At 39.1% G+C, this 13,378-nt stretch overlaps 1 protein-coding gene across 3 annotated transcripts in view; it reads right to left on the reverse strand.

Moving 5' to 3' along the window:
• Positions 1-13,378, reverse strand: part of LOC103487247 (sterol 3-beta-glucosyltransferase UGT80A2-like) — a 43,326-nt gene that overhangs the window by 12,963 nt on the left and 16,985 nt on the right. For all 3 annotated transcript variants that reach the window (XM_008445508.3, XM_017044323.2, XM_051081829.1), the window contains exon 5: positions 3,860-4,030. In XM_008445508.3, coding sequence (XP_008443730.2) covers positions 3,860-4,030 — 171 coding nt within the window. The remainder of the gene's footprint in view (positions 1-3,859; positions 4,031-13,378) is intronic.

Raw genomic sequence — 13,378 nt, forward strand, 5'->3', positions numbered from 1 at the left:
TTTTCCGGCCACTCAAAAACATCTTGGAACTGACTAATGACAGAACTGATCGGACCACTGCTCACAACTTCTGTATTTAGCAAACAGCAGTCATCACTCTCTACAACTTTCACTTCTAATGATCGACATTCAATCAAGAATCCGGTATCTTTATCTTCCCAGTTTTTCATCATGTTTTTAAGGCTGATCCTTGCTTTCGTTAGACTAGGATCTCCTTTAATATTCACAACTTTCCCATCAACAGAGAAAGACAATGACAGATTTTTCCAATCTATTGTAGTCACTCCCAGAGAGTATAGCCATTGCATTCCCAAAATTACATCAACACCTCCAAGTTCTAAGGGCAGAAAATCCTCTACTATCTTCCAGCTATTCAACTGCACTTCCAATTTTTCACAAATCCCCTTACCCTGTACTGCAGCCCTAGATCCTAAGATCACTCCATAATGTGTGGTTTCCTTGATGGGTAAAATTAGTTTCTTCACCAGCTTTTCCGACACAAAGTTGTGCGTCGCTCCACAATCGATCAATATAATCACTTCCTCCCCCAACAATTTGCCTCTCACTTTCATAGTTCCAGAATCATTTAGTCCCACTACCGAGTTGATTGATAATTCAACCACAGTTGTAATATCCTCATTGACTTCTATGCGGCCCAATTCTTTTTCTTCTTCTACAATTTCATATTCTTCTTTTCCTTTTGTCACCACGAACATCCTCAATTCACGTTGTTCTTTCATTTTACATTTGTGGTCTGCAGAATACTTCTCATTACAACGAAAACACAATCCTTTCTCTTTCCTGGCCTGAAACTCAGCATCGGGCAGTCTTTTATAAGTCCCTTCCCTTCGATTTTCATTTGGACCAGAACTTCTCAAAGTAATGGTGCGTATCGGAAATGAAGTATTTCCTTTACTCTCCCCTGCTACACCTCCAGAAACAGTTTTTCCATTTCCACTAATCTGCCCAGTCAACTTCCCCCCTGAATAACCACTCAATTTGGCTTCAATTCTTACAATCTCTCTGTTTTCTACCATCTGTGCTACTTCCATCATCTCTGCCAAACCTTTCGGTCGACAGAAAACTACCTCAGATCTCACCCACGGTAATAAACCATTCATAAAAGTATCTTCAACTACTCTCTCAGGCAGATCATATAATGGCGCTACCATTTTATCAAACAAATTTATGTACTCTTCTACTGTACTTTCTTGTTTAATTCTCAAAAACTGCCCGCAAAGCGTTCCATCCTTATTAGATTGAAAACGTACTAACAGTCTCTCTTTCATATTCGACCAATTGGTGAATTTATCTCTCTCCTCTTGAGATATATACCAATTTAATGTTGGGCCATCGAAACTAACCGTAGACACTAACATTTTTTCAGACTCAGTTAGTTTATGGATTTGAAAATACCTCTCGGGTAACCAAGAATCAGGGTCCTCCCCTGTGAATACCGGCATCTCGATCTTCTTGAACTTGTTTCGGTCATGAGAGCCGTCGTCGGAGTCTATCTTTCGCTCATTTCTATCAGCTCCGAAATTTCGGTCTGATTCTGCCGTCTTACTGGAAGACGCATCGATTTCCTTCCCCTTCGCCTTCTCAATCTCCTTTGCGGTGAATTCTGTTACTTGTCCGCTCATCGTCAACCTCTCTCTCGAACTCGTCTCTATTATCGTGAATAATAGCTGCTGTTGCTTTTCCGACTGAAGTCGCATCAAATCGATGCTCTTCGCAATTTCGTTCAAACTCACCTCTATCGCCGACACTATGCTCAGTTCCTTCTTCATTTCGGCAATTTCTTGGTCGATAAATTCCAACCGTTCTTCAATCCGAGTTTGTACCATGATTCCTCTGTTCTTCGGATCTTGGCTCTGATACCAAAATGTTGGGACTCCAACTTCACAAATGTAATTCTTTCTTTATTGATTTCAATTCAGTAAAATCATAAGGATTGAGAATGTCTCAAACCTTAGTACAATGTGAGATTTCTGTTCTTCTCTCTCTCCAGAAGAATGCAGAAAACATGTTCTAACTTCTGTCTAAAATCATACCTAATGTTCCCGCCCGAAAGACAACTCTCTTATACCTATTTTCCCACCCACCGACCTACTTAAATCCCACGTGCTCTTATTAAAACAATCTATTTCTTCCTTCTACTGTACACTTGCCTAATAAGGGGTCTAACAAGGGGGTCCAACTACATCTGATGATTCCCACTTGCAACATTTCAGAGACTAATTTTTTGGTTTCTTCCTTCTGAATGTAACCATACTTGTAGGATCTGATGTTGATGGGTTTTTGTCCTTCAACCGTCAAGATTTGATGGTCTATTGCTCTTCAGGAAGGCAACTCTTTCGGCTTATCAAACACCTCCTTATACCTTCTTAACAAGTTCAAGCAAAGATTTAGTTGGATTACCTTGATCATTGATCAATTCCACTATCAAATTCTTCCTCTTCTTTGCTGCAACAAATCGATGTAAAAAAGCAGTGTTTTCATCCCCAAAATTCAACGAATTCAGTTTACTTTTCTGCATAAGATTCCTTTCTTCCACTTAGTAGCTTGCCAACAATTCTGCTTTTAATGCCACCCTTAAGTCTTCTTCAAAGGAGGGAACTTCTTCAAATTCTGCCATTTGATCTTTTCTTTCTATGTCTTTCAAGAGAAACTCTTCCCCGCACTTCTGTTTTTCAAAATCAGCAAGCCACTTTTTTAAATCTGTTTTTATCTTTCTGAACTTGGAGCAAATTACAAATCCAGCCCGACCTTGCTGTCTATCTCATGCAAAAGAATCTTTCAATCAATCTACAACAATCCTTATCTTTCAACCAACTGTTACAAAACTGAAATGGGCTTGGTCCATATTCAATAGCACCAGCCTCCAATAAAATAGGAAAGTGATCGGAAATTTGCCTTGCTACTCTCGAATTCTCAAATGCTTCCTCCCACTTGCTAGAAACCAGAAATATATCCATAAGAGACTACTTCCCCTTCCCTAGACCATGTGTTGTTGATAAATAGAATTGAGAATAAGATCTACTAAATAACTGCTCTGATACCAATGTAAAGATACCTCTCATAGGATAATAAGACCATTTATTATAAGACCACAAAGGTACACAACTTTTCTGACGGCTAGCACTCTTCCAACTTGGTTACACCAAGAGATTACAACATGAAATCCCCAAAATACAATAAAACAAAAGATACATATCCTTTCACTAACTAACGAAGTGGGTGAATTTCCCTTTCTACCCCTCCTCACATAAGTGTGAATAAGCAGTGATCAACAACTTCATGTTCACTCTCACAACATCCACAAAACATCATTAAATCTAGGGTTGTATTGTTCTAACTGAAATGAAAAACCATCTTTGAATCTACCGTTGTATTGTTAGTGCACAACATACACTAGGTCCTCCACTGGCTAGAGCACAAGTGCATCTTATTCCACATAGATAGACCATGGACAAGCTTTGGGAGGATGTAGTCCACTTAGTCAACCACAGACTCTTGAATCAAAATGTATTTGTGAGTACTTTATCTCAATTGTGTTGACTAATTGACAACATTCCTAAGCTTCAAGTCTTGTACATCTTCTGTACGATCTTTTTAAAATTGATTTATGGACCATAAACATTCCAATGCATATGCACGAACTAATTATGAATACATAAAATTTAGCACCTTTTCTTCTGATGACCTAAGATAGAAAGCTTTGGAAAAATGGTTGTGAGCAGATGACCAGTGCTTAAAGGGTAGGGTACAAAAGAAAGCCAGGAGAGAAGATTATGATGAAACTTAAAACTCAAAATCCCATGAAAACATAACATAAAATTAGAAATTTGACTCTAACCATATGCAGGGGGATTAGCAATTATCGCATCTGCCTTAAATGGAATTTTTGATTCTGGATCATCATCCTGGCATGCAGGAAGTAATGAGAAAATAATATCCTTCAAATGATTTCGTTGGGCATGTATCTCTGAAGGTCCTGATGGAAGGAATCCTTTATTCTTGACCATATCTGTAGAAAATAAGCAAAATATATAATCATGAATATGCTCAGAAGATCCAAGAGAGAGTTAGTAGAAAAGCTAGCTTTTTCAAAGAGTCAGCAGAAGGTGGTCCGGAGAAAGAAAGGTGCAAAGAATATTGCGATTCCGCGATTAATATTCAGCAGAAGGTAAGTGTTATACAGATTATGTTCTTTAATTTTGTGGCTTTCTGGTGAAAAGTGGCATCTCGGACTCTTCTTTATAGGTGAAAGAAACAATTCATTAACAAATGAAAGAAGGAGAGAACCCCAAACACCAAAAGGTGATTACATCAAAGAGCACCAATTACTGACAAAAAAAAAAATAATAATAAGTTGCAATGTGTAAAAGGGTGTTTTGTTCTGCAACAAGAAAATGCCATAGACATAAATAGTTCCATAAAATGGTTAAAAGATGAAAGGAATCACCAAAGAGCCGTCTGTTTCATTCACTCTTTAAACACCAAAAGAAAGCCCGCAGAATAGCTAACCAAACCATCGTCTTAGTTGCACCAAAAAAATGACCCATTAATAAACAAATCAAAGCATCAGAGATAGAATTAGGGCAAGAAAAGGACCATCCAAAAGAAGGAAGAACAATATTCCAAAATTGGCCACAAAAAGGCAATGCAAAAACAAATGAACAGAAGATTTAGCATGTTGACGACACGTGACACCAAGAAGGAGAAGTGCAGATATAAGGCAAACGATGCTACAAACAATCAGCACCTTTGATGGCATCTCGGATTATTCAATTTTGAATGCTTACTTTGCTAATTCTAAAAGATCATAGTACCGTTTACTGCTCTATAAATTTTTTTTCGATCAATCATCTTTTGTCATTAGTTTTTAGAGGTTGTACTAACAATTTACGGTTCGTTCATTCAAGTTCAGGGTCCATTGTAATTTTTGACCTTCCTGGAGACTAAAAAGCACAAGTAGTTTCACTAGCGTGTCCATGTCAAACACTTGGACACTTCGAAACCTGATGGACACCGAACAGACAGTTGTTCGTGCAACAAATCATTAGACATGCATACACTCGTCGAGACTAAAAAGACACGTATAACAATAATAAAAACTTTTGATTGTGGAATACATCAAGCCAAGTCTTTTAAGCATATAAATGCATCAACCTCCAAGTGCAACCTTAAGATAACATACAATTTGTTGTACTGTGTCACCATGTTCCACCGCGGCCAAGGTCATAAGCCAACTCATAATGCTTACCGGATAAGCTATGTCTCGAAGTCTTCTATATCTCTCAAGATCCTCAAATGGTTCTCCATCTTTTAAGAGTTGTAGACCAAGTATCATAGTAGTATTGCATGGCTAGGCTCCCAATTTCCCTATCTCAAATAGGAAATCAAGCACATATTTTCTTTGCTAAAAATATCCTTCTTGCTTCTCATTTCTTCGATGCCTAAAAAATACTTCAGTACTCCCAAATCTTTAGAGTGAAAATGACTTTGGAGGAAAGATGTGAGAAACAATATACCTAATGCATTACTATCGGTTATATCAATATATACAAGTAGAATACTTCCACCCATAGATCTTTGATAGAAAACCGAGAGATTCGATTTTCTTTTCTTTATTCCAAACTGCTCAAGTGCTTTACTAAATTTTCCAAACCATGCACGTGGACTCTACTTCGAACCATACAAGGATTTGCGAAGGCTACACACTTTACCATTCTCCCCCTAAGCAACAAACCCGGGTGGTTGCTCCATATAAACTTCCTCCTGAAAATCACTATGGAGACAGACATTTTTAATGTCAAGCTGATGTCAAGGTCAACCTTGAGATGCTGTGTCTCCAATATTGTTCCAGTACAGCCGAAAGAGTTAGAAGCGGATGGCATTTTTGTAATAAAATGATCATTAGTTAGAAAAGTAGTTAGAAGCGGTTGAGAGGTTAGAAAGAAGGGAGGAGAGCTTATAAAAGGGTTTAGGCGGGAAACTATGGGGTAGACTTTGAGTGAAGAAAGAATTCTTGCATTTCTTGAGCGGAGGAAGCAAGAGAGATTGTAACGAGCAATTGTAATCGAATTGAGATCTCCTCAATTCAGTTTTTCTACAGAATTTACTAATAATACATTACTGGAATTTCATATTGAAATTCGGTACCCATCATATTGGTATCAGAGCCGAAACGATCTGTAAGAAAAAGGGAGAATGGTGCAGACCAGAATTGAAGAGAGGATGGAGTCCTTTGAACAGGAAGTGGCCGGAATTAAGAAAGAATTAATGAAGATGTCGGTGATTGAATCAACGTTGATCGAGTTAACGAAAAACATGGAAATGATGCGCTTACAATCCGAAAAGCAACAACAAGCAATTTTGTCATACATGGAAGCCAATGCGAAAGAGAGATCTATGATTAGTGAGCGAATGATCGAGTCGAACGCTCGGGATTCGTCGGCGATGAAATCGAAAGCGGGCGAAGCGTCTTCTAGTCGCGACGTCGGAGAAATCAGTGTAGAGAGAGTCCGATTTGGATGAAAATTCGACGATCGAAGTAAGTTCAAGAAGGTTGAGATGCCGGTGTTCACCGGAGAAGATCCGGAATCTTGGTTATTCTGAGCGGAAAGATATTTTCAGATCCATAAGTTGACGGAATCGGAGAAGATGCTAGTATCAACAATATGTTTCGATGGGCCGGCGCTTAATTGGTATCGATCACAGGAAGAAAGAGAGAAGTCCGTGAGTTGGACGAATTTGAAGGAGAGACTACTGGTACGATTTCAATCGACCAGAGAAGGTACGGTTTGCGGTCGATTTTTGAGAATTCAGCAGGAGACGACAGTAGAGGAATATCGAAACCTATTCGATAAATTAGTCGAGCCTCTGTCCGACTTGGAAGATCAGGTCGTTGAAGAAACATTTATGACCGGTTTATTTCCATGGATCCGAGCCGAAGTCATACCCTGCAGACCGAAAGGATTGGCAGAGATGATGCTAACAGCCCAACTGGTGGAGAACAAAGAGATTCTGAGAAACGAAGCAAATTTAAGTGGCTACGCTGGCAGGAAACATCCGACGTACTCATCGACAGGTACGAAACCTCATTACTATCAACAAAATAAAGAAAACAAGACAAACACTTCATTTCCGATAAGAACCATCACACTGAAAAGCCCGAATTCTTGAGAAAGACGGAAGGAAGGAACGTCTAAGAGGTTGCCCGATGCAGAGTTCCAATTAAGAAGAGAAAGAGGGCTCTGTTTCAAATGTAATGAGAAGTATTCTGCTGATCACAAGTGCAAAATGAAAGAACAGAGGGAGCTTAGAATGTTTGTAGTAAATAATAATAATGAAGAATTAGAAATTGTTGAAGAAATGGAACCTGAAATCGCTGAGTTGAGGACTGCAGAAGTACAACCGCACGCCACAGCTTGTGTAGAATTATCAATTAACTCGATGATTGGATTGAATGACCCGGGAACAATGAAAGTCAGGGGATCATTACAAGGCAGAGAGGTTGTGATATTAATTGACTGTAGCGCCACACACAACTTTGTATCTGAAAAATTAATCGCTTCATTACAACTACCGGTTAAAGAAACTGCCCATTATGGAGTAATCCTCGGATCCGGGACAGCGATACAGGGGAAGGGAATTTGTGAATCGCTAGAAGTTCAAATGAAGAACTGGACAGTGAAGGAGGATTTTCTGCCATTAGAGCTTGGAGGAGTCGATGTGATCCTCGGTATGCAATGGCTATATTCGTTAGGAGTGACGATATGTGATTGGAAGAATCTGACATTGACATTCTACGACAGTGAGAAACAGATCTGTATCAAGGGAGACCCGAGCCTCACTAAAGCAAGGGTAAGCTTGAAGAACTTAGTGAAGACTTGGGAAGAGCATGATCATGGTTATTTGATCGAATGCAGATCCATTGAAGTTGCTGAGTTGAAGGAATTGATGACTTCTCATAAGGAAGAAAAGGAAGAAACGGAAGAAAAGCTGATTCCAATATTGAATCAGTTTAGTGATATATTTGAATGGCCCGAGAAGCTACCGCCACGAAGAATTATAGAACATCACATACATCTTAAGGAGGGCACAAATCCGATTAATGTCAGGCCATAACAATATGCCTATCATCAGAAAGAAAAGATGGAAAGACTAGTTAATGAAATGTTAGCTTCGGGAATCATAAGACCAAGTGCGAGCCCTTATTCAAGTCCAGTGCTGTTGGTTAAAAAAAAGGACGGAAGCTGGAGATTTTGCGTCAATTATCGAGCTTTGAATAACGTTACTGTTCCGGATAAGTTTCCAATTCCGGTGGTGGAAGAGTTATTTGACGAATTAAGAGGAGCTTCGTTATTTACCAAGATTGATTTGAAGGCGGGGTATCATCAAATCCGAATGATAGACGAAGACATTGAGAAGACCGCTTTCCGAACACATGAAGGTCACTACGAGTTTCTGGTGATGCCTTTTGGGCTCACTAATGCATCGGCTACCTTCTAATCTTTGATGAACTCGATTTTCAGGCCACATATTTGATGAGGTTTGTCCTCGTCTTCTTTGATGATATATTAATCTATAGTCAAAATTTGGAAGATCATTTGAAACATATAGAGATAGTTTTCTTGGTGTTGCGAAAACACGAGTTGTTTGCAAACCGAAAGAAATGTAGTTTTGGCTTGGCTAAAGTAGAGTATTTGGGGCATCTTATATCAAACAAAGGTGTAGAAGTGGATCCGGAAAAAATCAAGGCCATAACTGATTGGCCTAAGCCAACAAATGTACGTGAGACCCGAGGTTTCCTTGGATTGACAGGGTACTACAGAAAATTTGTACATCATTATGGTACTTTGGCAGCCCCACTGACTCAGTTACTAAAGAAGGGAGGATTTAATTGGAATTCTGAGGCAGAACAAGTGTTTGAAAAGCTCAAAAAGGCGATGATATCCTTACCGGTATTAGCCTTACCTATGTTTGATAAACCATTTGAGATTGAAACTGACGCTTCAGGTTATGGTGTGGGAGCTGTCTTAATACAAAATAAGCATCCCATCGCTTTTTACAGCCATACATTAGCTATCAAAGACAGGGGCAGACCGGTGTATAAGCGGGAATTGATGGCTGTGGTATTAGCTGTGCAGCGTTGGCACCCCTATTTGTTGGGCAATCGATTTATTGTGCGAACAGATCAAAAATCATTGAAATTCTTATTAGAGCAGCGCGTGGTACAACCACAATATCAAAGATGGTTAGCTAAGTTGCTGGGCTATACTTTCGATGTGGAATACAAACCGGGAGTTGAGAATAAGGCGGCCGATGCGTTGTCAAGAATATCTCCTACTGTACAACTGTGTACCATAACAGCCCCAGTCTTCCTTGACTTGCAAATTATCAAAGAAGAAGTAGAGAAGGATGTAAAGATGAAGAAAATTGTAGCTGATTTGAATGGCGATATGGCCCAACAAGACGGCAAGTTCAAAATATGCAATGGAATGTTGAAATACAAAGACCAGCTGGTAATATCTCAATCGTCCAAATTGATATCTCAAATATTGCATAGCTATCATGATTCTGCGGTGGGAGGACATTCGGGTTTTCTTCGCACTTATAAACGTATTGCCGGGGAATTATATTGGCAAGGCATGAAGGCTGTTATTAAGAAATATTGTGCTGAATGTTTGATCTGTCAACGAAACAAGACTTTATGCTTATCACCGGCGGGTTTATTACTTCCGTTAGCTATGGCTACACTAGTTTGGAGTGATATATCTATGGACTTTGTGGAGGGGCTACCTAAGGCCAGCTGGTTTTGAAGTCATCTTCGTGGTTGTAGATCGGTTGAGTAAGTACGGCCACTTTTTACCGTTAAAACATCCATAATCTGCGAAGACAGTGGCAGAATTATTTGTCAAAGAGGTGGTTCGGCTACATGGATTTCCTACTTCCATTGTATCGGATAGGGATCGGGTGTTTCTTAGCAATTTTTGGAAGGAAATGTTCCGTTTGGCGGGTACAAAACTGAATAGAAGCTCGGCGTATCACCCGCGATCCGATGGGCAAACCGAAGTAGTGAATAGAGGGGTTGAGATGTATTTGAGATGCCTTTGTAATGACAAACCTAAGGCATGGTTTAAGTGGATAGCGTGGGCTGAGTATTGGTACAATACCACCTTTCATAGGGCTTTGGGGATGACACCTTTTCAGGTTGTTTATGGACGAAAACCCCCTCCGTTGTTGTCTTATGGTACTCAAGTCACTTCTAACGTTACTTTAGATGAACAATTGAAAGAAAGGGATGAAATGATACTATCCTTAAGGGAAAATCTGCGGTTAGCCCAAGAACAAATGAAGAAATATGCAGACAAAAGGCGACGGGATGTTGAATATGACTAGGGAGATCTAGTTTTTTTAAAAATACGACCATACCGCCAGCTGTCCTTGAGGCGGAAGAGGAATGAAAAACTTTCGGCCAAGTATTTCGATCCTTATAAAATTTTGGAGAGGATTGGACCGGTGGCGTATAAGCTGGAATTCCCGAGGGAGCACTGATCCACCCTGTTTTCCATGTTTCTCAATTGAAGAAGTTGGTGGGAGAACATATTGACGTGCAGCCAACTGTACAGCAGTTGGATGAGAGTTTTGTTTGGACAACACATCCTGAGGAAGCTCTCGATTACCGGCGAAATAAGGCAGGAGAATGGGAGGTTATGATACGTTGGGATGGGTTGTCAATTCATGAAGCAACCTGGGAACAATATGCTGATATTGTCGACAAATATCCGGACTTCCACCTTGAGGACAAGGTGAGTTTGGAAAGGAGGAGTAATGTTAGACCCATCATGCTGCCATAGAAATGAATAACTTGACAAAGTCAGCTTAGCAACAGGAGTGAACATATCAAATTAGTTCACCTCATATGTCTGAGCATAACCTTTAGGCACAAAGCATTATTTTAAACGAGCTATTAGCTCATTGAGATTAACTTTAATTGCAAACACCCGTTTGCACCCAATAGTCTTCTTTCCTACAAGCTGCAAGAAGAGATACTAGATCCCAAGTGCCATTATCATCTAAGGCATTCACCTCTTCAATCATCGCACTACGCCACCTACAACGAGACGAAGTTTCATAAATGGTCTTAGGTATCGAGACAGAGTCAAGAGATTTAACAAACAAACATGTAGGAGATGATAATTGGTCATAAGATACACAAGATGCAATACGATAAGAGCAAGAACGTTTACAAGGGCAATGGGAAGCTCATCACTGGCTTCTGGATCTATCTAATAACAAAGAGTCTTTTGGGACAAAACATTCATCTTGAGGTTGTCGCCGATGGAAGTAGACTTTAGTTATAGGTGAACAATTAGGGGTAAACACCGAAGGAGACAGATTAAGGAAGGGAGTTGGAGACATAAGAGTATAAAGAAAAAGATCATCATCCTCCTCCCCTTGACTCGTACTAAGCAAAGGGGTAGTGAAAGGCTTATCCTCAAACAAAGTAACGTCTGGAGATACAAAATATCTATTCAAACTTGGATAATAAGATTTGTATCCTTTTTTAACACGAGAATAGCCTAAGAAAACGTACTTCAAAGACTTGGGATTTAACTTGGTCAAATTAGGACGAACATCTTGAACAAAACAAGTACAACCAAATATTTTAGGGCTCATTAGAAAACAATAGTTTGTTGGAAAGAGAACATGATAAGGAATTTGGCCTTGAAGAACAAACGAAGGCATTTAATTTATAGGAAAAAAGTTGTGGAAATTGAATCAACCCAAAAATGCTTTGGAACATGCATTTAAAAGGATAATGCCCATGCAGTTCCGCAACCCCATTTCCGGATGGAGTATCAACACAGGATGATTGATAAATGATTCCATGTGTACAAAGGTAGAATTTAGTGCTTCTCAAAAAATATTCACCAGCTTTGTCACTTCTTAAGGTTTTAAGGCACACACCAAACTATGTTCGTATTTCAACATGGAAATTGCAGCAATGAGAAAGTAACTCAGAACGGTTTTTCACAAAATATAAACAAGTCATGCGAGAGTGATCATCAACAAAGGTAAAAAAGATATCAAAAACTAGTTTTTAACACAACTAAATACGAACCCCAAATATCAAAATGAACTAACTCAAAGGGAGAATTTGCCCATTTATCAACTCTAGGACTAGAGCTAAGATGATGAAATTTGGCAAACTGACATGAGTCACAATTCGCTAAAGACAAGTTATGAAACTGGGGACAAAGTTTTCTTAAGACGGAGAGAGATGGATGATCAAGACGACAATGGACATCAAAAGGAGAAACAACTTCAGAACAAGCAACCGTTGTTGATGTCCTTATGAAGCATAAACACTCCTAAAATAGCCAAGTGTCGATGTCAGATCATGTCTGACGTGCCAGCTGGCATGTCGATTATTTTATTATTAAATTTTTGAAGTTCGACACGAGAAGACACGACAATCAACACCTCCATCATGCTACAATTTTTTAGAAAAGGAAAAATGTTGGATTTTTTATCCGGTTGAGCGACGAAGGAGGTGGGCATCAACAACATTGATATAGATTCTCCTGAGGAACCACGAAAAGAGGGGATGAACACCATTGAGAAGAATGAAGGAGGAATTGGAAAGGGGTAAAACAGAATGAAGCAGTAGAGGTGAGAGGGTTAGTTGTCAAGAAGGGAAAAGTGAATCATTAGTAGGTTTAGGGTTTTTACTCTCAACTTTTCTTACATTCATTTCACGTTGGGTTTTGAACTTCTATCTTTAAATGACATTTCCTTCTTTATTATTATCATCGTCGTTATTATTGAAATTCTTTATTTATTACTTTTAAGAAATATTATTTTAATAATTAATAAAAAAGATTGAGTATTTTAGGTTGAACAAGAGGTCACACCCTCTCATTGGCCCGAGAGTGATTTGGTTTTTAGGTTGGGCCTTAAACCGATTGTTCAATAGTGGATCAGCAGAACTTGAGGAGCAAGATGTAGTCTCAAAGTTAAAATGGTATTTTAAACCAACCGAGGTTACGAACAACATGTGAATGATTAACTTACTAATCATGGTTATATTAGATGGACACAAATATATCTAAAGTGAGAGGAGTGCAATTACAAGACTTTAATGAAATGACCCGTTAGTTAACGAATGTTAATTAGCTCGATCTAAAAGGGTTTAGTCGATTAATCTTGGATCGTTCGAGCCCATGATCTATAGGTCCATTAGACTCCCTTGCTAGCTCATATGGAATAAACTTAGAACAGTATTATAGAATAGTTCGAATTGTTCAAATTAGGTAAAGAGAGAGAAATCAACAGATATATGTGATATAGTTGTCGGTTATCA

Source organism: Cucumis melo, chromosome 2, assembly GCF_025177605.1.
Source record: "Cucumis melo cultivar AY chromosome 2, USDA_Cmelo_AY_1.0, whole genome shotgun sequence".
In the NCBI taxonomy this organism is placed as follows: Eukaryota; Viridiplantae; Streptophyta; class Magnoliopsida; order Cucurbitales; family Cucurbitaceae; genus Cucumis; species Cucumis melo.